The 26,283-nt window shown below is 36.6% G+C and overlaps 1 protein-coding gene across 9 annotated transcripts in view; it reads right to left on the bottom strand.

Moving 5' to 3' along the window:
- Positions 1 to 26,283, bottom strand: part of LOC127625912 (membrane-associated guanylate kinase, WW and PDZ domain-containing protein 1-like) — a 200,596-nt gene that overhangs the window by 27,366 nt on the left and 146,947 nt on the right. For 8 of the 9 annotated variants that reach the window (XM_052101367.1, XM_052101364.1, XM_052101361.1 and 5 more), the window contains 5 exons: positions 23,851 to 23,908; positions 22,349 to 22,434; positions 19,700 to 19,816; positions 14,768 to 14,953; positions 13,390 to 14,025 (listed from right to left, as the gene is read on the bottom strand). In XM_052101367.1, the coding sequence (XP_051957327.1) occupies positions 13,390 to 14,025; positions 14,768 to 14,953; positions 19,700 to 19,816; positions 22,349 to 22,434; positions 23,851 to 23,908 (1,083 nt within the window). The remainder of the gene's footprint in view (positions 1 to 13,389; positions 14,026 to 14,767; positions 14,954 to 19,699; positions 19,817 to 22,348; positions 22,435 to 23,850; positions 23,909 to 26,283) is intronic. The other variant, XM_052101365.1, reaches the window with a different exon arrangement.

The raw sequence follows: 26,283 nt of genomic DNA on the forward strand, positions 1-26,283 counted from the left end.
AAAGGCTCTTATAATAAATCTTTATTCAAATGATTGACAAATTAAATAGGAAAATGGGTTACTGTGGACTGTAGGTCAATGATACGCTTGTATTCAATAATGTGAAAAAAAAATAAACAATACATTTACATTTATGCATTTGGCAGACGCTTTTATCCAAAGTGACTTACAGTGCATTTATTACAGGGACAATCCCCCCAGAGCAACCTGGAGTTAAGTGCCTTGCTCAAGGACACAATGGTGGTGGCTGTGGGGATCGAACCAGCGACCTTCTGATTATATGCATAATAATATATGCATAATATATGTTATTTTTATAATTAGTTAAATATAATTATTTACAATTATTTTATAATGATATATTAATGTATTGTTATTTGGGGGACCTTGTCGGCATATATTTATACATCCAATTAATTAAAAGGAAATGCAATTAAATAATCAGTATATCATGTGATTAATTAAAATAAACATTTAATAGATTGATAGCCCTAATTAATATTACAATGAAAGATAATAGTGACAGAACTTTCATTTTTGGGTGACCTATTCCTTTAAGGCTAGAGATTGAACAACTCATAGATAAATTTGATAATGAAAATAGTTATTGTTATTTAAAGCCTTCAATTTTAAGATTGTTTGAAGGGACCATTGGACAAGATTTTGAATAACATACTTTTAAATAAAATGCTATAAAAGATGTATTCTTTATCCGATTAACCAATTAATCACACAACAAAAGAAAAACTGCCACATTAATTGATTAACATTATAGTTGTAGCACTACTCATCACACATTTCCTCTACAGGAAATATTAATCACACCAAGGGTGAACATCTGATTTCACAGCGGAGTTTGTGTGTGCTAGCATGTGTGTTTTACTGTGTTTTATTCTTGTATCTAAGCATGTGAATATGCTCCTCTGACTTCAATCTGGCCTGGAAAAAGAGAAGCTGTTTAGTGTGAATTAATTCCTTTGAGATCAAGTCGTCAGTGAACGAGCGCGCCCACGGTAACACACATGCGCACTTGCCATCACTTTTCACAAGCATGCAGTCCAGCATGAACCATCTCTCATGCTACCCACTTCAATATGCTTCTACTCTTTATTCTGATAAAACTCTCCAGACATTCAATCTTCCAACCTCCTTTATGTTTCTAATTGATCTGCCCTATCAAAGCACAGTCCTGCCACAAAGCCCAAACATCCTCCCGCTCTCATTATCCCAAAAACAAACACCACCCTCCTCTGCAGTCTGCTGCCTCCTCCTCCGCCCCTCACCGTCTCCCCCTTCCTCTCAATGCCAGTCTCCACTACAGCCCATTAAATGTTAAAACTTTCTGCAGCATCACCACACTCCCTTCTTTGCTAACATACTCTTTGTTCATTTCTCTCTTTCTTTGACTATGCACTTCAAAAAGTCTGATCACAATAGCTTGTTTGGTAGAGCAGAAATAGAGAGATTGCTATGTCCCTGTGAAATAGGCAGCCCAGACTGCTGGCCAAAGGTGACCAACAGAGAAACTGGCAAAGGGTCGGACCACCCTGTAACAAGGAGATAAAATGTATCTTGGCTCAACCTGCATCTTTATTGGTTACAAAAGCTGCTCAAAAGCAGCAATCATCATGTGCAAACCACTGAAGCTGGGAATAAGCCATATTTTTGAAATTACACTAAAGAAGTTATTTCAATATATTTAAATTTAAAATATTGTTTCAGTCAAACATTCATTATTCCTTATTACCTTGCAATGCTCAAACTGTAAAAGTTTCCTTGCACATCTACAAGGACGTATTTAAAAAAATAAAAAAGTGTGGATCCGTGCAGGTCTGATTTTATAAAGCGAGAAGAGTCTGGAGGTCGTTACTTTAGAGAAGAGTTGCTGCCTAATACCCTGTAATCAATCAATCCATTTCACTTTACTGGGAACATAATGGCTTTATCTGAATACCATAAAGTAGTGAAGCTTGCTACATGGAAATGCATACAAAGTGACCAATGCATTAAAATTTGATGAATCTGGGACCCGTTTCAAATGCTATAGCAATGCCCTTTGAAGTAGTTAAGACACTAAGAAGATTCAACTGAAATTCCCGCCCCTCCTTCCTTTGTTCAAGACTGATAGCATATGAGCTCAACATCTCAACAGATTTATTTTTTCACAAGGTTGAGCAGAATGCGAGAAAAAGAAAACTTACTGAGATCAATTATATTTTATTTCACTTCACTTGAATCATCAGTACTGGTCAGTACATTAAATTAGGGCTCTTCTGAACATTTAGGCTGATGAAAATGTGAAAATGTCTGCCGAACCAGCCCATCTGGCACCAACAATCATGCCATGGCCCAAATCACTGAGACCACATTCCCCCCCCCCATTCTGATGGTTGATGTGAACATTAACTGAAGCTCCTGACCTGTATCTGAAAGATTGTATACACCGCACTGCTGCCACACGACTGGCTAATTAGATAATTGCATGGATGATTGTTGGTATCAGACGGGCTGGTTTGAGTATTTCTGGAACTGCTGATCTCCTGGAATTTTCACACAACATTCTCTAGAGTTTACTCAGAATGGTGCCAAAAAAAAAAAACATCCAGTGTGTGGCAGTTCTGTGGACGGAAATGCCTTGTTGATGAGAGAGGTTAACAGAGAATGGCCAGAATGGTTCAAACTGACAAAGTCTACGGTAACTCAAATAACCACTGTACAATTGTGGTGAGAAGAAAAGAATCTCAGAATGCTATTCTGAGTTGTGGGTTGGCGCTGTTTTGCCATCACAAGGGGGAGCTACACATTATTAGGTAGGTGGTTTTAATGTTGTGGCTGATTGGTGTATATATATGAAAGAAAAGTAATATTTGTTCAAACTAAACTACTAATTTGAACGAGTCAAGTGATACTTGTGTTTGATGACTTTGCAGGGCAATTTAAATGAAAAAAATGTTGTGCAGAAAGCAGTGAACACTATCTAGAGACTCTGTGAATCTGAAAGCAGCTATACAAGACTATGTGTGTATGTTTGTTATTGTGTCTACATACTAATTTTCTTAAACTGACATGGCCAACAACAAGAGGTGGCGGGGCATGAGGTGATGTTAACATGATCATGTGGACACAGCTACACATACAAATAGACACAAATCTGGACCTGAAACCCCTTTTCTATCTCTGTCTGTGTGTCCTCACTGCCTGCTGTCATGTGTTCTACACGTGTACGTGTGCCTGCATGTTGTATTCAAGACAGGCCGCTCAGTTTTATAATTTTAACAGAAAACTACACCACAAAGGGCAGCACAGCATCGTCATGGAAACAAAGTGTGATATCATGTGATTGGTGGGCTCTGTGCTTCACCCCATCAGGAAGCCAAAGGAAGAGCAGTCGGAGAGAAGATCCTTGCTCTATCATTCCTCAAACCACTCTCCTCATTATTTAACCACATATTTTCCCTGATTTGATCCTGAGCAAGACAACCATTGATCTGTTGCTTTCCTGAGATTGTCTGCAATGCCATTGGACCAGTCAGCAGAAACATAATTTGCAAACGTGCTCCTGTATAATCATTGAATCAGTTCCTTTGTATACACTGCTAATCATAGTGGCGGTTCTGGCTTACTTGGTGTTCTAGGCAAGAATTAACGTAGACAGGACTGAGTAGCCTGTCAGGAACAACTCGAGGCACCTTTCTCCCATCATGATCTTGTGAGCTCTGTGTGGGGGTGGAGTGACATGATTTGGGACACCTTTTTCCCATTGAAATCTTGCGAGCTCGGGGTGGGGGCGGTGTGGCAAGGTTTAGGGCACCTTTATCGCATCGTGATCGAGCTAGGGGCAGGGCTGCACAATTCGGGCACCTTTCTTTCATTGCGATCTTGCTAAGCCTATATTGCCTATGCCAGGATCCGCTACTGGCTAATCGTTGTTGTTCATCTTTCCCTCGCTTTATTTGTCTAGCCAAAAAAAATGAAAAATGAGCCACATTGTCTTGACAGCGATACTACATAAAAGGCTTCAATGAGTGTAAAATAAGTGCCCCTGACAAACTGAACAGAAAGAAACTCTAAGAAGCAGAAAAGTGAGCCTTTTCTTTCCTGTTGGTGATGGGAGAGTTAAAGTCTGCTGTGAATTTTACTGGGTGATGAGAAAATGTCATGCGGACATCTGGACGCAAGACTGGCTTTTGCTAGTGTGTTTTTAGCTCTGGTTGATTGGCATGGTGTTTTTTGCTGGTTAATTAAATTAACAAATTCTCCTCCCTGCACAGTAGGTGGGAATATGCGTGAAGAATGTAAATCACCATAAAAGAAGAATGTGGAAGTTAGAGTGGAGATTTACAGTAAAAAAGTGCTTAAATCTGATGATCTGTTTCTCACCCACACCTATCATATTGCTTCTGAAGTTATGGATTTAACCACTGGAGTAGTATTAAATACGTTTATGCTGCCTTTATATGATTTTTGGACCTTCAAAGTTCTGACCACCATTCAATTGCATTGTATGGACCTAAAGAGTGGAGATATTCTTCTTAAAATCTTAAGCAAACAGAAAAAAAAAATCTTGGATGGCATGAGGGTGAGCAAATGATAAGAGAATTTTCAATTTTGGGTGAACTATCCCTTTAAGGCAACATTCAGGGTGCAAGCCAACACACTAAATATTTAGCATGACATTACTTACATTGAAATAATAGGCTAGATTAATATGCACCAGGGCTAAAAATATTTCCAATGCTAGAAGGTATTTTGTCTCGTCGAACATTTGTTCCACTCTTGCTGAAATTTCTTTCACATTTTGCAATTTACTTGAGTGAGCAGGCCTCAACACACTTATTAGGATGCTTGGAGTAACAGCTAATGAGACCAGACCAACCAATGCATGCATTGGAGCTTGTTTCATATCTGCTAGGGATGGCGAGACGTTTGCTGTCATGGCTGATTGATGACTCATAAAGGGAAGAGATCAGATAGTAGTATACACCTTTTCATTTCATCACATTCTCCATAGCTGGAGCGATCCTCTCTATCTCACAGCAGCAGATCCAGTGATAAACACAAGCAAGGGGAATTCCAATGAGGATAGGAATTGTCTTCTAGAAGACACAAGCTTTCTCTCAAAGGAATACAAGTTAAGTTTCAAGAAACAAGCTTCTCAGTCTAACTGACCCCACACTGAAGTAAATACATAAATACACACGCTCTTCAGAGAGACAGAATGGACTCTGGGCCACTGATTTCGAGCCACCATGTACACAGCTCATGAACACACACATTGTGTTAAAATGATTACCTTGGGCATAACAGATGCATGAATCTATTTTATAATGAGCATTAGCAAACATTTTGATCTGAACAGCTGAGAAACACCTAGAGAAAAACTGACGCCAGTCAAAGCCTCTTGAAAGTGGCCGGTCATAGAAAGAACATATATTACTGTCTGGCTTCATACAGATGAGATTACAATCAATCCTTGGTTCTTAAATGGACTTTTCACCCTATGCTTAACCTTGGGTTAACATCTCTTTAAACCCTAAGTTTTGATTAATTTTACCCTGTGTGAAGCATAATTTTACTCATTTTGCACCACTTTTGCAGCACTTTTAATCCTTCAGAGCAGGGTTAAGGACCTTTCATACCGAACATGACCTGAAAAAGCATGACAAATTGCCGACAAATGGCTCTTCACACCAAAAGCGACACAAATATTCCCCATTAGAATGAACATTAACCAAGAATAATAAGTGCTGTAAAAATATTGTTAATAGTTCATGTTAACTAATGTAGTTAACTAAAGTTAACTAATACAACCTTATTGTAAAGTGTTACAGATATTTAGTATTTTAAAATGGCCTTAAAAACATTTATGCATTTAACTAAAATGAAATTGAAATTGAAATTAAAATTAAAATTATACATTTTCAAAACGAATCACCCTGGTTTGGAATGACATGAGGAGGGAGTAAATGATGGCAGAATTTCCATTGTTGGGTAAAACATTCCTTTTAGACTACCACAGTTGATTAAAGCTAATGTTTCCACAAATGGACAATTAGAACATATTGTGTGCATGTAGCATACTGTCTTTGGATAATCAATGCCATTAGAAATATGCAAAAAAGAACATTAAACGGGTTTACAAATATACAGAGTGAAATCTCAAAACTTAGCCACCCAGGGATTAATTAACCATGGGAAAAGTATATGGAACAAGATATCCCAGAATCATGTTAACCCAAGGTTTACAATGACACTGGGCTAACTATTTTAAGCTTGTAAAGCCCAAAAGATAAATGCAGTGTATTCATCTAAACTCAAACAATCTCCTTTTTATTGGGTGAGTGATGTTTAGGTACTGAGTGAAATGAACAAATAATCATGTGACATAGTTTTTAGACCATGTACCTCCCACCTGACAAAAAAAGAACAACAAGCTATGAGAGCGCATGTAATGTCATCCATCTATAGGATCTAGACCTATACACATGAGTCAATTAGCAGAGTACCAACAGGGCTAGTCGTGCATTCCCTACAATGAGAAATGTGTTTCATATGTTTTAATAGGCCAAGCATGCTGTGATTTTTTTTCTTAGAGGACATGTCATGTAAGTATTTGTGTATGTTTGTGTGTACATGTGTTTAAAAGAGGTTATTTATATACTGTGTGTGTGTGTGTGTGTGTGTGTGTGTGTGTGTGTGTGTGTATTAGGGCTGTCAATCAATTCAAACTTTTAATCGAATTAATTAAATGGTGTCCCGATTAATTAATCGTGATTAATCACATATACAAATATTTGCTGAGAAAGCCCATCATATAACAATAATTCAATACATAATGATGAAATAATTATACATAGTTATCTTTCAATATTAAAAATATATAAATATATAAATATATATATATATATATATATATATATATATATATATATATATATATATATATATATATATATATATATAAAATAAAAAATACCTTTTGTTTACTACCATATTATTGATCATAAGTCAATCATTGACATACAGTTCACAGCAATCCATTTCACAAGTTAATTTGTCAATCAGTCGAAGATTTATTATGAGGGCTTGTTTAAGGGCCCGTCAATTTACACTTGTGTCAGACATGTTTTTGTTTAGAAACAAGCCAGGACATTAAATGCCAAGACATTATATTCATTACATAGTGCAATGGTTTTCAATGCTTTGGAGTTGTTGGAGGTACAATGAGTATTTAAATAAAATTTCAAGTCTTTACAAAAAAGTGCAAATAGGGGCTTTATAGACATAAATGTACACTTATGTATAAAAAACTTGGCAAGAAAAATAAACAGATTAATCAGAAAATATTAACTTAAGTTATCAAAACCAAATAAAACGTCTTTATAAAGCACAGAAAATAGAGGTATGTACAAAAAACCAACATTTTCTCCAATATACTACCGCGTGGACACATTCCCAAAAAAAGTTGAGGGGCAGATTAATCTACTGCATTACAGAAGGAGCAAAGTGGATCTATTTCAGGGAGCATGTTTCTTAAATAAAGATTGACTGGATAAAAATGTTGTAACAGTTTAAAGGACACCTCCTTAACCTAGTTGATAATTAAATATTTGTGAGGTAAAGACCGTACGACCTGCGTAAGACATGCATGTGTCTCATCTCGGGTGTGTTGCGTCATAAACATAATATGTTTAGATCACTGTGTCAAGTTAAATATAGTTTAATACTCAATATTTAAACACATCTTGAGATCCCTTAGTTCGCATTTGCGCTCCTTCAAGTGTTTTGAACTCAAGAACGTAACGCATGTTTGTGTGTCCGCTGAAGAGTTGTTAATGTTTTGTTCACTGTAATAAACTGTGTGTGGGTCACACAGCTGAAATTTCACTTACTTCCCTCTGGAGTAAACAGGTGGTACTACAAGCTTGCATGTCTCAGGAATTTCTCAGGAAAGCAATGCGATTAATTGCGTAAAATTTTTTAACACGTTATTTTTTGTAAAATTAATCGCACGTTATTAACGCGTTAAATTGACAGCCCTAATATACACACACATACACACACAGGATATATACTGTATATATCATGTTTGGGCCTGTTAGATCCTTCCTCTGCCTCTCTCCAAATTGGTAGACCAGTGATGGGTGAGTGTTGATGAATAGGAATGGTGTGTGTGTGTGTGTGGGGGGGGTTCACTGCCTGATATCAAGGCCAGCCCAGCAATTAAATGTGAGAGCTCAGAGAATACTTACAACATCCTGACATATTTTACAGACATTAGGGTATGTGCCTGGTGTGTATCATATTTCACCACTGATTTGCGATAATGCCAGTGAGCGTGTTTACAGGCACACCTATACCCTGATAACTCCCAAAAATCAGCAATGTAAGAAAACAGCATTTACAAGAGATCTGAAATAATTTCAACTTATGCCAAGTCAAAATGTACACAGGCATGTGAAAACACTGCATTGTGTATATGTCGGTATTAACTCACAAACGCAAACTAGGGTTAATGGTCAAAAATCTACTGGTGTGACCGTTTTTTGCTTAAACCACTTGCGATCTTACCTCAAAAAAGGAAAGCTGTTTAAGGCGTTTACAAAACCACATATGTTGTGGGCTTCAGTATAATTAGTGTAAGATAGAGCATGTAAAAATGGGGGCCATATCATAATAGTTTTTTTTATTGTTTTGGGGATTTTTTTGCACCAAGAACAGATGTAATTTTCTTTTATATTACAATTTCCTACCCTCTCTCTGACCATTAGAAATAAACAGGCCATTTTTCTGCTGTGTCTTCAACAGTTAACAATCTCTTTCATGTAACACTACTTACTCATGGGCTGCGGGTTTGCCTATTCCTTGAACAACAGCCTCTCTCCAAAGTGTGCATTACATTGTGACAGGTTTACAAAACAATTTGCAATTAAATGTGACACAAACTGTTTAACCGTTTAAGCTCTGGGGGTGTTTTTAAAGATTTCCTGTTTAAGTGGCATACTCGAAATTAAAGGCTTACAACTTGAGAGAAAAAAAAGGAGCGTCAAGTGTTGGGTATCATTATTAAGAAATGTTATAAAAAAATTATGAAATAGATTATGATAAACTCTGAGACTCTCAGCCTAAGAAACTGCTGAAAAAAAAAAAATCACCAAAAATGTATTTTCTTATCTTAAAAAGTTATCTTAAAAATCTTGTTTTTTTTATTTGACATTATATATCTCTGGGTGTGGCTCTGAAAAACTGTTTTTGTTTTGTTCCCTGTAAACAAGTAACATTTTGTGCTGATTCAACAAAGCAATCAAAAGTTATAGCATAAAGTGTATTTATCCTAGTGTACAAAAAACATCTCCAAGTGTCCAAAAGCCTCTCCAAACAAAATAATAATTGTACATATATATTATGTTATATATATTATATTATATCTATATTATATTATATTATATATATATCTATCTATATATATATATATATATATATATATATATATATATATATATATATATATATATATATATATATATATATATATATATATATATATATATATATACACACACACACACAACGACTGTTTTCATAACACGCAGACATGATTTTAGTAATGAGATTTGTGTCATGTACTTGGCCCCATCTCCTGGTGGCCACATGTAACAGTAACAAATCACATGTCACTCTGCCCAAATATGGATGACTTTTTGCAATGATCTGAACTTAGTCCAATTGGTTTAGTGTTCAATAACACTACACAATTTCTGATAGTCATTTGATCCAGGAAATTTAACTTGTTTTCAGCCAGATTGCAAGATGCCAGATAGCCAGAAGCTGTATGCACTGTGCACATCGTGCTTCATGTCAATTATCTAATGATTTATGCAGCTGATTACCTTGTGTGTGGGCTCGTGTGAGAGACAATCGCCTCCTCCAAGTAATAGTATGTGATATTTTCTTTTCTGTTTTCGTGAAGTTATAAGTGGGAATGCAGAATATGAGCAACACCTGATCACATGAAACATAAATGTCAAAGACATATACTTCAGCTATTTCTCACTATAATTTTGTCTACGAGTAAACAAAATAGGTGGGTTGTATTCTACTCTTTGTGAGCTTTCCAACAACATATGAGACAAAGCTATTTGGTGAGTTTTACTGAATACAATATTATGTACAGTGCAACATTTTCATAAATAATCCAAATGGAAAACTTCTGATTCACCAGCAATTTCAAAGCACTTGTTCGGTTTTGGTCATTATGCATACATGCATTGTAAGCTAAGCATTCAAACGCTAGTTATTTTGTGTTGGTCAAGAATTATTTTAATATTTTGACAGTTTAAAAGGTTAAAGTCAGATTAAAATGATAAGCAACCTAGTAAAAAATAAACATTGTTTATAATGTTGAGAGCATTTCGAAAGGATATGCAGAGTGTAGGTGCTCCACACGAGGAACAGCACAAGGTTTGGCAAACTTTTTCACTATTTACTCTTATGATTAATCCAAGGGAAATTCAAATGTACATTATATGACATAAAAGATATAAGCGCTGCATATACTTTTGTTTACATGATGGTAACTGTCCCAAATGAAAAATGGGGATGTTTTAATACAACAGGCAACTAGCCATGTTAAAAGTACTTACACTAGACAGATATGGGTGCTTTCAATTCATCAAATTAATAATCCAAATGCCAGGCTCTAACTGAATGATCTGAAAACAGGAAAACAGGAATTTGATGCTCGTTCCAAAAGGCCTTGGGATTAAGGCAACAAAGTTTGCCTTAATAAACTTTCCTTTTCTAGTTAGTACTGCTCTGTCAATGTAAGAAATGACACTGCAGACCTCTGCGGATAATTTAGTGAAATAATAACGTTATTTTAATTGTACAGAAATTAGCAAAAACTAATGTGAGCAGATGCATCGGCTGGTAGTCGATCCTAGATCAGAGCAAAAGTACAGTTAGGACCCACAACAAATCAGTCTAAGACTAAAGAGAGAATGAATGGAGAGACTGTAGGAGTGGGCAGAGGAGAAGGGTGTGATAGGCTAGAGAGAGGTTGTGTGATCTGTTCATCATGGCCTGTCATGACAGAAGGAATAGAGAAAACTGCAGAGATACCCTGAGGAGAGAGACGCACTGTACACTGAATGCAAATGACTGGACATGATATAGATATATAAATGAGAGAGGGAAAACATGACAGAGAGAGAGAAACAGAGCTGCACACACATACATCAAACAGCATATACAGTGGGGTCTCAAAAGTGACAGCACAAAATCTAATTTAAACTTAGAAATAAACAAAGTTTTACGTTTTTAAAAAAGATCAACAAAGAAACGCTATGATGTAAAATGAACAAAATATTTAAGATTTTACCCTATTTCTAAGTCACTAATCAAATAAACAAATATGTGACATTGGCCATGTTGACTAAAAAAGGTCAGATTTTCTTGCTTTCACTGTAAAACACAAGATGCTCTGAGGAGCATTCTCAAATCAAGCTGGAATAACATGGATCATCAGGTTTTGCACAAACTTGTGGATGTCCATGCTCAGGTGCATGCTGTCTTTAAAGTAAAAGGGGGGCATACCAATTACTTTAGGCCTATATAATTACTAAACACTAAATATTATTAATGAAATTTCACTTTTTTTTCTTTTAACTCAGATTGTTATGATTTGGAATTAATAGACTTTTGGACACCACTTTATCTAATACTAAATTTAAAAAAATGTTTTATACAATCTTAAGCCTTGTGCGACCCTTCATACACATGTATGGACGTTGCATTTTGGCTTTGCTAAATTAATTTAAACTGACTGATCTCTGTTCAGGAGAATCTGTGCTGACAGTAAAGGGTTAAACTTTCGACCTACAGAGTAATGTGACAAAACAACATGGTGTCGACCACAGCTGTTTTTCACAGTTTGTCTTTGGGAGAAATGGCAACAAAACTACATCTGGCAAGAAACCCAAGTAAGTTTTTACATTGAAACCTGTTTGAGTAAAAAGATTAGAGACACTAGTTTCATCCAATATACAATTTTTAAAAGTTGAGCAATTTGAAACGCCACGCTGCTAAACACAATGTACACTAATGTGTACTTGAGCACATTTTTTCCCTTAGAAATCCTATATTTACTGTGCATTTTCACATTGAGAATCAATGGGTTCATCCAACAGCTGAAAAATTTTGCTTTCAGAGGTTTTATATGAAGTTAGGCTGTGACGTGATGCCAGTTCCATAGGCTATCAAACCTTGAAGGACAACATGTTTTTTTGCATTACCAAAATAGCTTGAGTCTAGGCGCAAGGCTCTATAGATGAGCCATAAAAGATAGAAGTGCTGCATAAACTTTTTTTACATGCTGGTAACTGTCCCAAATGACAAATGGGGGTGTTTTAATACAACAGGTTCTGGCCTTGCAATTGGCATGCAGCAATTTCCTAGCCATGTTAAGAGTACTTAAACTAGACAGATAAGGGTTCTTTCAATTCATCAAATTAATAATCCAAATGCCTGGCTCTAAACGAATGCTCTGACAACAGGCAAAACAGGAATTTGACACTGGTTCCAAAAGGCCTTGGGATTTGTGTGTGGAAAACATTTGGAATAATTCTCTCAAGTTTTTATGAGCAGGGACATCAATTGCTTTGGCAGTCAATGCTGTTTTAGTGTTTTCACTCATTTCAATCAAACACACAATTCTTTCTCTTGAATTCTCCCTCTCTGTTTCCTTAACTCTTTTTTTGCTGTCGGTGGATGTGTCTATCTTTCAGTCTGTCTCCTCTCTCCTGTGTCACTGAAAAGGTAACAGCTTTCCAATAATAGCTGGCATCCTTGACATTTCCACCTTTACTAACTTCCTTTGCCAAAATTCAGTACAGAAAGAAAGCTGCATGCAACAATCAGGTGAAGCTAACAGACAGCTGATACTGAAGGAAAGCCATTTCAAGGGAAAAGCATGAGTCAAAGACTCCATATTCATGAAAGGTTCTGACCTCCCACCTGAGACTGTTTCCATCTGCACCTCTCCCTGTCACTCTCTCTTCATCCCTTGAGCAAGATTCATGAACATGCCACTCAGTGACAGAATGTGTGTGTGACTCTCACTTTTGCCTTGCTTGTGCAATCTTATATATTTCTTTTTAAACCTATAGTCTCATTTAGCAAGGCTTGTAACAATTTGCATAAAGTCTGGTATACTTTATTTATTCTGGACCATCCACAAAGTCACGCCAGTCAGGTTAGAACTGGTGATTTCCGCCAGCTCTGACCATTTTTGTGTGCAATATACATCAGACAATCCATGAACAGACTTATTTACACTCCACAAATACATTTTATAACAATATAAAAAGCATAATTTCCTTGTAGACATACCTCTTTGCACCAGCATGGTCACCTCACTGCCTTTAGGGCACTTGCTGAGCAGGTCGACCACCTGATTGTGCGTCAGGTTCTGCACGTTCCTCTTGTTGACCTCCATGATGATGTCGCCCTCCCTCAGCCCTCTGCATCGTGGGTAATCCACTATCTGCTTCACTCGCTGGCCTCCTCCAGAGGGGCTGTCCGCTATTGTGAAGCCAAATCCTTTGTCACCCTTCTCCATGTGGACGGTAATGAGCTCGGGCTGGATTATGATCGAAGATGCCAATGTGACCACATCACTGGGATAACCATGAGAGCCATTGGATGCCACCTCCGCTGAAGGGCTGTGGGGACGTGGTGGGTCGCTAGAGCCATTTAAACTTCCGCCACCGCCTCCCGTTTCACTCCCATGACTGGATGGCGAGTCGTAACTCTCTTTACCATTGACGATGATGGGCTCCTTATCTAAAATGGCCACAGAGGTCACCAGGCTGGTGTTGGGGTCATCGGGGTCAAAGGGCAAAGGATAGCCCCGGCAGAGTTCAAGGTCGACCATGGAGCCAATAGGAATGGACTGAAAGATCTTCACAACCTGGGCGTGTGTGTAACCCAGCACGCAGATGTCGTTTACACTCACAATAACGTCACCTGGGAAAAAGATTAAATGGGTAGACTAAACTCAGGAACAAAGATCACAGCACTAAGATGCATTTTACTTCCACAACTGTACTTTTAAAGGAGATAACATCAACTTATGTATAACATGTATACACATCCTGAATGAATAATGAATATCAAACACCAAAAATCATACAGTAAAATTCTTACATCATTATATATACATCAATAAATAACTAAAGAAATAGTTCACACAAAAATGAAAAGTCCTCACTCACCCTTAAATCTAGGTTGTATTCACATCTAGAATTACAAATTGGTGCATAGTACTCAGTTACAGTACCGATGCAAGCCATTTTGCATTCAACCTGACACACCATTTTCTAATCTGAACGCAGGGGTGGGCTAGACGCGAGCTTCGGTGGGGGCATAGATAATCAGATAATAACAACTTACATTTTGGTCTGTTCCTCAAACAATGTTATTGTATGGCTTCTGATGACAACGGCACGCACACAAGTATGGGCTACTTTTATGGTGTTTAATCAGCCTCCAGACATTTCTTATAATTCACAAATTTCTCTGTTTGCGCTTATGACATATATCATGTTCAAATAATGCCACAACGCTTTGGGTTTGGGCCACTGCCCCTCAAAATGTCTGTGCATGCCCCTGCATGACGGGGAGAACATAATGACAGAATTTTCATTTTTGGGTTAATCTAGTACTTCTTTACTATAATTTATATATTTTTAAAAAATAGTTCTATTACCAGTTTCCATCTTCCCATCCAAGGCAGCTGGTCCATCGAGCACCAGACTCTTAATCTGCAGGAACTCATCTGGTTCATCTCCTCCTACTACAGTAAAGCCAAACCCACGCCTGCTCTTCTTCAGCTTGGTGTTAATGAATGTCCCCTTCAGTTCTGCTGGGTTCCTTGTAAAAAATGGCTTCCCTCCTGCAATAAGAAAAGCATTGAACTGTTTGTGAGTCATAGGAATATGAGAAGGTAAATATGTCTATATCTAATACTATATTACAATATGTAGGGCTGGGTATTGATACAGATTTCCCGATTCGATTCAGATTTCGATTCAATATCGTTTAGATATGGGTATATTTCAATTATGTCCATTTCAATGTCCATTTTGTTAACATATGAAAGAAATTATCTTCCAGGTAATGCTATTAATTATATGGGGGACCTTCAAACCTGGTACATTAATTTAACCAATTATATTTTATTTGTATTTTTTATCATTTTGGACACATTTTGCCATTTTAAAAATTAATACATCCATGTATTCAATCAATAAATAAGATATTATATTGCATATATTATTTTTGACTACAAGATTACGGTTTAATTGCATAATTAAACCATTTACAAGTATTTACATTGATTTGTTGAGAGAGTGCTAAAACCGGTACTGTCTCTTTAAAAAAAACAGCATTTCTGTAAAGCGCATCAGTAGATGAGTGCATGTTAATGAGACAGGACTTGAATGGCTTTATGTTATCTGTGTCATGTATGATTATTACACTGACTGTAAAGAACAGAAATGGTATTAAAGGAGACATTATTAAATGACAAATAGACACACATTACATAAAACAACTTTAAATCTCAACACGTAGTGAAAGGATCTCGCTGCTGAATACTCCACCTCTATACTACACAATTACTGGTGAGTGAAATGTAAACATTTACCAGCCAGTTGCCAAATATATATATATATATATATATATATATATATATATATATATATATATATATATATATATATATATATATATATATATATATATCAAGTCACATAGCATGAAATTTGGTTGCTAATGCAAGTGATTTCCTCTCATTTTCGTAAAGAGTTGCCAGGACTTTAGTTGCACGTTAAGTAAAAGATTGATCTTGGGATTTAAGAATCGATATCAAGATCATTAAAATGGATATAGCAATGCATTGGAAAATCTATATTTTTACCCACCCCTAATACTATGCATTCAGACGAAATAAGGCCTACATAACCTACAAACTTCAAGGTTTTTTATACTTTAAAATTAGACAAGACTTTGTCAAGCCAACAACAAAGTTTGCCTTAATGAATTTTCCTTTTCTAGTTAGTACTGCTCTGTCAATGTCAGAAATGACACTGCAGACCTCTGCGGATAATTTAGTGAAATAATAACGTTATTTTAATTGTACAGAAATTTGCAAAAACTAATGTGAGCAGATGCATCGGCTGGTAGTCGATCCTAGATCAGAGCAAAAGTACAGTTAGGACCCACAACAAATCAGTCTAAGACTAAAGAGAGAATGAAAGGAGAGACTGTAGGAGTGGGCAGAGGAGAAGGGTGTGATAGGCTAGAGAGAGGTTGTGTGATCTGTTCATCATGGCCTGTCATGACAGAAGGAATAGAGAAAACTGCAGAGAGACCCTGAGGAGAGAGACGCACTGTACACTGAATGCAAATGACTGGACATGATATAGATATATAAATGAGAGAGGGAAAACATGACAGAGAGAGAGAAACAGAGCTGTTCATAAGAGAATAAATTCTAACTGCAAAACACATACATCAAAAAGCATACAGTGGGGTCTCAAAAGTGACAGCACATTGAAAATATGGAATTCAAAATCTAATATAAACTTGGAAATGAACAAAGTTTTAAGATAAAAAAAAAGATCAACAAAGAAATGCTATGATGTCAAATTAACATAAAATATTTACGATTTTGCCCTATTTCTAAGTCAGTGTTTCCCAACCTTTTTTCTGCCACGGCACACTTTTTACGACTTAATGACAAGTAGCGTGTTTACTTGTAATGTTTGAAATTCGGCTATGCAAAAAAAAACAAAAAAACAAGTCACATACACAGTGTTTGCATTAGACTTTCTCATCGTCCGGACAGGCTCGTAAAAATTCTGTCATAATCTATTATTACCCATAATTTTATTTTCATATTTGAATGATAATAAGACATTTAATAGCTTTTATTTTCATTCACGTTTTCATTTTGAATCATAAATTTACAGGACGAACATATAGCAGATTATGCATTTATTTATTTATGAAGAGGACAGATGAACAACAGAGACACCACACAAAGCAGATTAATGTTTTTTCTCCCGCAGTGACAAAGGAAGCCACTAAAACACGACATGAATAATGCAATATTACAAAAAACAAATCCGATTAAAATATGAACAAAACATGTGAAATATTAACTGAACAGAACTCAAACGACAACTCAAACCTGGTCTGCATTGACTTGCATAATCAAACGCATCAAGGGAGACTGATGCTGAGGCAACTGTCATTCGATTTTGCATCTTTGCCTTGGATAGACGACTTCTAGTGGCAGTTTTAATTTGGTTCTAGTGGCTGAACCCAGTGTCAAGCGCCGCATTGCCCTCCACATCACAAGATTTGCAGAAAGCATCATAGAGGGCGATTTTACGAGTTTAACACATAAAAAAGTGGGAGGTTTGCACAGTAAACATTGAAAACATGCATTTGGAAGAGAGAAAATAAATCTTGCAGTTGCTTTGATAGCAGAAAGTAATAAAAGGACTCGTTTAAGTTTAGGTCTAAGCGTTTTCTTGGTGAATTTAAATTAGTTTAATAACTGGGGTCTCTAATATAGGTATTATTTAATTAAAAATATTATGAGACATTCGATGTCTCCACAAATTTTTTATTTCTTGTTGCTTAGTACTCTAAAAGACATTGTTGGTGAAGTAAAAACGTGTGTGTGAAAAACACTTTGGTGTGATGTCACTTCATAGACTTCAATGTATTCTGCAGCGCTGATGCGAGTCATGTGAAAGACCCTTAACACGTATAAATATCAGTCAGTTTTGCACATTAATCATTGCTCTTCACAATCACAATAGTATCCGATTATGTTTTCAAAATGGTGAATTTCTCTGAAAAGTGAGGAGTTTGGATCCCTGAAATTATTTTGTTTTTTTCATGCATTTATTTATTTTGTGGAATTTTATCATTTTCCACAAAACACCTGGCAATCTTTCACTAGTGTGCCGTGGCACAGTGGCTGGGAAACACTGTTCTAAGTCACTAATCAAATAAACAAATATGTGACATTGGCCATGTTGACTAAAAAAGGTCAGATTTTCTTGCTTTCACTGTAAAACACAAGATGCTCTGAGGAGCATTCTCAAATCAAGCTGGAATAACATGGATCATCAGGTTTTGCACAAACTTGTGGATGTCCATGCTCAAGTGCATGCTGTCATTAAAGTAAAAGGGGGGCATACCAATTACTTTAGGCCTACATAATTACTAAACACTAAATATTAATGAAATTGATGCTTTGGAATGAATAGACTTTTGGACCCCACTTTATCTAAATACTAAATGTATAAATCTTTTATACAATCTCAAGCCTCATGCGACCCTGCATACACATACGTGGACATTGTATTTTGGCTTCATTTTGGCTTTGCTAAATTCATTTAAACCAACTGATCTCTGTTCAGGAGAATCTGTGCTGACAGTAAAGGGTTAGAATTTTGACGCACGGAGTAATGTGATAAAACAACATGGTGTCGACCACAGCAGAGTTTGTCTTTGAGAGAAATGCATCAAAACTACATCTGGTAAGAAACCCAATTAAGTTTTTACATTGAAACCTGTTTGAGTTAAAAGATTAGAGACTAGTTTCATCCAATATGCCGTTTTTTAAATTTGAGCAATGTAACACGAAACGCCACGCTGCTAAACACTATGTACAGTAATGTGTAATTTAGCAAAACATTTTCCTATATTTACTGTGCATTTTCACATTGAGAATCAATGGGTTCATCCAAAAGCTGAAAGATGTTACTTTCAGAGGCTTTATATGAAGTTAGGATGAAAATAAGGTGCATTTCGAACTGTTCTCAGACCACTGGAGACAGACAGTACACTGGAAGTCATTCACTAAATAGTGAGCAAGGCAGTATTCTATAGGTCTCTATGCAGCTAAGTGCATCAATAACCAACACTCTTGGAAACATAATAAACAATTTGATAAAAATGTATTTGGCTTTCTATAGCATGGTATTATTGAAAAATTTGCAACTTAGTCTCACTGTCCACATATGGGGGCATACATTTTTAGGAATACAATTTGTCTAGATTTTGTATTGTTTTTCTGCATGTTTATTAGGTGCTACTAGTTACCAATCAAAAAGCGAAAAGGAAAATGCCACCAGCCGTCACGCTCAAGGTCTCAGCATGAGCCTTGGTCAGAACTTTGTGCATCAAATAATATGTGAATTGCAGATGAAATCTTTTAAAACGACACCATCTCTTTTCACTGACATTGTACATAAAGCATATTTTGTATAAGATGACACCATGAAAACCAGCAATTGAAAGCGAAATTGAAAACCGAAATTGAAAAAGCACCCACATGAAAACGCAATAGAGAAATTGTAACTGGTGTGAGGGACAAGACATTATGTCTTTTCTCTAAAAGGGAGTGTTTGCTAAATCTGTAAATAACACTATGCAGCTAAATTAAAAATGTTCAAACAATACAGGGACGGAAGAGACAGAGAGCTGAGGGAAGGAAGGTTTGGAAAAAGTGAACAAAGTGAGTGAAAAGTGAATGTCCACAGAGGAATACACCACGAATGGGTGTGTCTGTGTTTGTGTTACAAACAAACAAAAAAAAAAAGGAGGCAGCACATACGTTTAGCCCCCAGTTGGATTGGCAGTGGAGGGGCGGTGCCGGGGTCTCTGTAAGTCTCTTGGTGGTTAGCAGCATAGCTCGCTAGCGGTGCTCCTGACGAATGCTCCTCTATCCATTCTGAAAGAGTGAAGGGTGCACTTCCTTTTTTTGTGTCTTTTAAGTCAGTAGCACTTCCTGATTATTTAAACTAATACTAAGGCAGTGCATCAGCCATCCTTAGAGCCAAGATAGTGATTAAATCAAAATGACCCCTATGTCCTAACTGCATCTAGGTGTGACACAAATCTCAGAATGCATATTGTCAGTACTGTATCATAACCAGAGGCAGGATATGAGATATAGAACATTCGAAAGAAGTAGTTATTAGTTAATCAGGACAGTGATATTAAGCTGAGCTGCATGGGATCAAGACCCAGAGCATGTTGAATCCAATTCTATGGAATTAAGAGAGTTACTCAAGTAGCCTTTACATGAATATTCAAGGTTAAATACAAGGTAAAGGGGCATTCTGTCACCTACCATAGGAAATAATTTTGAAATTGTCTCTCAGTTTATAAAAAAAATTAAATTTGTACAGAAATACATTTACAGTTGAAGTCTATAGGGCAACCGTTACTGTATGCTTGTCCCAGAGACCTCCATTAGAACTCTCTCAACATGTTTGTTTTGTTATTTTATCAAAATTGAGGTACAAGTCTAAATAATTTTCTGTAGTAAGCAGCTTGCCACAGATACTGTTGTTAGAGCTCAAAGGGATAGTTCACCCAAAATAAAAAATTTGAAAATTCTCACATCATTTACTCACACTCATGTCATCCCATGAGTATGACTTTCTTCTGCTGAACATAAATGAAGATTTATATATTTCAGCTCTGTAGGTCCATACAGTGCAAGTCAATGGGTACCAAAATTATTAAGCTCCAAAAAACATTAAAATAACCCATAAGACTTCAGTGGTTAAATCCATATCTTCAGAAGCAATATGATAGGTGTGAGTGAGAAACGGCTCAATATTTAAAGGGTTAGTTCACCCAAAAATTTAATTAATCCCATAATTACTCACCCCCAAGCCATCCTAGTTGTATATGACTTTCTTCTTTCAGCCAAACACAATCGGAGTTAAATTAAAAAATATCCTGGCTGTTCCAAGCTTTATAAAGGGAGTGAATGGTACCTTAGATTTTGAAGCACAGAAAAGTGCATCCATCCATCAAAAAAGTAATCCATACAGCTCCAGGGTGTTAATAAAGGCCTTCTGAAGTGAAGTGATGTGTTTTTGTAAGAAGAAAATCCACATTCACTTTATAAACTATAATCACTGGCTTCCGGGAACGGCTGTCTGCACGTTCACTGCCTTCCTCTATCCTCTGTGCTTCCGCATTTTTCACATCTCAACGGAGTTTACATTACGCCTACGTCATATGCCGGAACTCAACTCTCTCGCGAATGAGCGGGCGGCCGTTATCGGAAGCCAGTGATTATAGATTATAAAGTTATAAATATGGATTGTTTTCTTACAAAAACGGATCACTTCACTTCAGAAGGCCTTTATTAACCCCCTGGAGCTGTATATTTTTTGATGGATAGATGCAATTTTTTGGGCTTTAAAATCTGAGATACCATTCACTTTGATTATAAAGCTTGGAACAGCCAGGATATTTTTTTATATAACTCCGATTGTGTTTGGCTGAAATAAGAAAGTCATATACAACTAGGATGGCTTGAGTGTGCGTAAATAATGGGACAATTTTCATTTTTGGGTGAACTAACCCTTTAAGTCCTTTTTTCCTACAAATTCTCCCCTCTGCCCAGTAGGTGGCATATGCACAAAGAATGTGAATCGCCAAAAACAAAAGAAGAATGTAAAAGTGAAAGTGGAGATTGATAGTAAAAAAGGACTTAAATATAGATCTGTTTCTCACCCAAAATTATATCGCGACAGAAGACTTTACGACTAGAGTCGTGTGGATTATTTTTATGTTGCCTTTTAAGCTTTTACGTTTTGGTATCCATTCACTATGGACTAACCGAGCTGAGACATTGTTCTAAAAATCTTTGTGTTCAGCAGAATAAAGAAAGTCGTACACATCAGGGATGGCATTAGGGTGAGTAAATGATGAGAGAATTTTCATTTTTGGGTGAATTATTCCTTTAATTTTACAGTATTTACCCTGAAATAATCCTTTAATTATAGTAAAGTTTACCTCTGACTCTGAGCCAGAGTGAAAAATTTGAAAAACTTTAATCTAAGACCAGGTTTAAACCAAGACTGGCCCCAAAACATACACATTTATTCATTTAAATCACATCAAGTTGAGGAGTAAAAGGAGTGTAAAAAACACGTGTATACACACCATAAGCTTAATGATGTACTGATTTTTTTTATTTATTAAAGTGATACATTTAAACATATCCTTAAAAGCAGTGATGAATAAATGAAAGCAAAATTTTAAACATTTAAAGCTACATTAATAACTTAAGCCATGAGAAGATTAACTGTAAAGTATTTATAAATTAAACATTCCAAAATAACACTAGCACAACACCAAATGACAGACATGGACCATCACAGACATAAAAGTACAAATAAAAGAAAGAAAAAAACCCTGACATGTTGTGCCTGAAACGAACCTTGGATACACCGCTCACCTTCAGAAGGCTGAGACTGCTCCAGTTGCTTCTTCCTTTTAGCCTCCAGAATTGGGTTTTCATACTGAGTCTTCCTGTTAATATGGCTAGGATAAGGACAAAGAGAGAATGAGAGAGAGAATAATGATGCGTGAGCAGAGGACATGATAGGGCAGGAAAAGGTTGAGCAGAAGGAGAGAAAGGAAGAGGAATAACGTGAATTAATTCACAGAAATGGCAATAAAACGAGCCTTAAATGAGTACTTTTCTTCTGTGATACAAAAAAGGAGAAATGATTAAGAATGCAGTGGTCAGGGGCCTCAGTAGCTCGGTAGTAAACACATTGACTACCACACCTGGAGTTGCAAGTTCGAATTCAGGGCGTGCTGAGTGACTCCAGTCAGGCTTCCTAAATAACCAATTGGCCTGGTTGCTAGGGTGGGTAGAGTCATGTTGGGTCAACCTCTTCGTGGTCACTATAATGTGGTTCTCGCTCTCGGTGGGGCACGTGGGGAGTTGTGCATGTGTGCCGTGGAGAGTAGCGTGAAACTTCCACAAGTGCTAGGTCTCCGTGGTAACGCACTCAACAAGCCACGTGATAAGATGTGCAGATTGACTGTCTCGATCAGTTGCAGAAGCAACTGAGATTCGTCCTCCGCCACCCAGATTGAGGAGAGTCACTACGCCACCATGGGGCCCTAGAGCGCATTGGAAATTGGACATACCAAATTGGGGAGAAAATCCCCCCAAAAAAGAAAAAAAAAAAAGAATGCATTGGTTGCTCTTTTCCATGCAATTACAATGCAAAAGTACCATAAAGTGTCATAAAAGTGGCCCAAGTCATAAGATGACTCTCAGTCTTTCATGAGAAAGAGACTGAAATACAAGTTTTTATTCAATATGTTGTAAAACATAGACAGCCGCCATAGCTCTCCTTGGACCGTTCATGAGAGAAATAGGGATGTTCATTAAAAAACAAAATGTTCTTTCCAAAGAATTGGTTGTTGCGGTTCACAAAACCAGTCTGATTCATTAAAAAATGACTTTAGAAGACTTAATATAAAATGGTTACTATAAGTCTTATGGACCACTTTTATGGTGCTTTTGCATCCTTTTTGAAGCTTGAAACCTCCTGTCCCTTCACTGTAATTGCATGAAAAAGAGTGACCAGGACATTCTTAAAAATGTCTCCACTTGTGTTCCACAGAAGACATATGGGTCTGGAACAATATGAGGGTGAGTAAATTATGAGAATTTTTATTTTTGCATAAACTATATAAAAAAAAAGAAAAAACATCAAACCATATGAATGCATTTATATTTATTCGCAAAAAACCCAAGGGTCTCTCAGAACGAGGAGTGACAACAAGTATTCAAAATGTAATGGCAACAAAAGGTGTGTACAGCCGAAATGGATCAGGCCCGATTAGATGAATGGATACTGACATTATTGTTTTGGGATGATGTTATATATTGAAGTGAAGAAATGTATTATGTGTAAATATAAAATATAAGTCACTTACTCAACATAATACACTCCGTACACTGGATCATCAATCTTCTCCCAGCCTGTGGGCAGCTCTGGAAAAGAAGCAAAAACACAAGAGATCTTAAATCATTGTTACTAATTCAACAAAGCTTAAAGCGTTATTCATTTGAGGTCTTGATTTTTCTACCAATTAAAACTTCAGCGATGTCAAACTAACAAGCCAGCTGTTTGAAACTATAATGATCATGTTAAAAAAAATCATAAATTATACATCATTTACATCATGTCTTAACCAGGTTTCTTAAACCAGGTAAGTTTACAGAGACAAATAATTTGTCTCTCATGACAAAATCAGAGTGAATAAAAAGATATTTGATGTTAAATATACAGTTATGTGGAGCAGAATTTTGGACCAATGTGATATATATATAAAACTTATTTAAAAAGAAAAACATCCATAAGTGTCAATGGAATTATTTTTATTTGAGAGATCAGAAGTTTTTTTATCACAGGCTAAAGTTTGCGTGTTGAGGTTTGCCATCTGCCCCCAGAAACACTCTCTCTGACAAAATCTACTTGTGACATTTGAATAAACAACAGATCTGCCAAGCATTTCCAACTCTTTTGACCTTGCAAACTACAAAAAAATTAAAGGCTCAAAAATATTCTTAATCTTGCAGGAAACGATGCAAGATCCAATGCAAATGCAAAAACAATGCAAGATATTCAGAGATAACAACTTGATGGCAAAACTGTTAAGGTGAAAAATACACAAAATATCTATAATAATAAAATTATCATGAGTAAGCTCCACTGTGTTTGACATTGCAATGCACCTCCTCCATGCATTTGAAAATATTGTGTACTTTGCTATGATGACGCTGGTTTCAGCAGAAATGAATTTGCGCATGGGACACAGAGCAGCTGTCTTTGCATAGTGCCGTCAGAATGCATACAACTCATCATTATGGCTCCCAGAGAGAACACTTCTATATTGTGCCAGTTTCTAATTGGTCAATGAAAGCTGCACACATTTATAATTTTTTGAGCAAAGCAAGAACTCATTTTCTCTCCCGGGCAGCATTAGCAAATAAGGATGACTGCCGTACTGTTCTAATGAACCTATAAATGTCAAACCACACTAATTGCTTATAAATAACGATCTACTGTTGAGCAATTCACTCTGCAGCCTCTGTCTCATTTATATCTCCTCCATTCTTGGGTTAAACCTTTCTCGGCTTTAACATATGTAATCAACAATATTTTTGTTGGGTGAAACTCAAAGCTGTAGTGTTTACGTACACAAATAATATGAAATATTATTAAGTTTGTTGTTCATCTTAAAATAAGTCCAAGCTGAAGCGTAAGTGAGAGGGCATGTTTCTGGAAAATATTAAACCAAATTCTAAATTCCAACTGCATAAATTTGTGAAACAATTTTCCTCCCCGAAAAAATATAATTCATGCTGTAACAGCTGTCATGATGGTGCAAGCTCTGGTGTAAAGAAGGGATCATTTACACCTGTCAAAGTCTCTTCTACTACACAACCTTGCTTTAAAAAAAAAAAAAAAACTTAATCTAGCCTTAGATAGCTTGCTAGTCTTCAAATGGTTTAAGCTGGTCTCCTAGCATGGCCAGCTGAAAAGTGCCCCAAACCCCTCAGTCCAACCTGATCACAATAGAATGCAACAGTCTGGTTTAGAATGCAAACATCCAATATTTTTTTCCCACAGACTAATTGCTGTTTCGGAAGGAAAATGTTTTTTTTAATTCACCAAAGTGGCATTCAACTGATCACAAAGTGTAGTCAGGACTGATGTTAAAAAACAGCACCATGACTATTTGAAAAAAGTGCTTTTTGATCAAATCTAGACAGGCCCCATTTCCAGCAGCCATCACTCCAACTCCGTAATCATGCTACATGGATGTATTTTAAGACCTACCTTCAAACTCAGTGCCTCTTTGCTTGACATCATGGGAAAATCAAAAGAAATCAATGAAGACCTCAGAATAAAATTGTGGACCTCCACAAGTCTGGTTCATCCTTGGGAGCAATTTCCCAATGCCTGAAGGTACCAAGTTCATCTGTACAAATAATAGTATGCAAGTACAAACACCATGGGACCACGCAGCCTTCATACCGTTCACGAAGGACGTCTCCTATAGATGAATGTAGTTTTGTGTGAAAAGTGCAAATCAATCCCAAAACAACAGCAAAGGACCTTGTGAAGATGCTGGAGGAAATAGGTAGACAAGAATCTATATCCACAGTAAAATGAGTCCTATATCAACATAACCTGAAACGCTGCTCAGCAAGAAAGAAGCCACTGCTCCAAAACCGCCATAAAAAATCCAGACAATAGTTTGCAAGTGCACATGGGGACAAGATCTTACTTTTTGGAGAAATGTCCTCTGGTCTTATGAAACAAAAATTGGACTGATTGGCGATAATGTCCATCGTTATGT

The sequence above is a fragment of the Xyrauchen texanus genome, chromosome 32, assembly GCF_025860055.1.
Source record: "Xyrauchen texanus isolate HMW12.3.18 chromosome 32, RBS_HiC_50CHRs, whole genome shotgun sequence".
Taxonomy (NCBI): Eukaryota; Metazoa; Chordata; class Actinopteri; order Cypriniformes; family Catostomidae; genus Xyrauchen; species Xyrauchen texanus.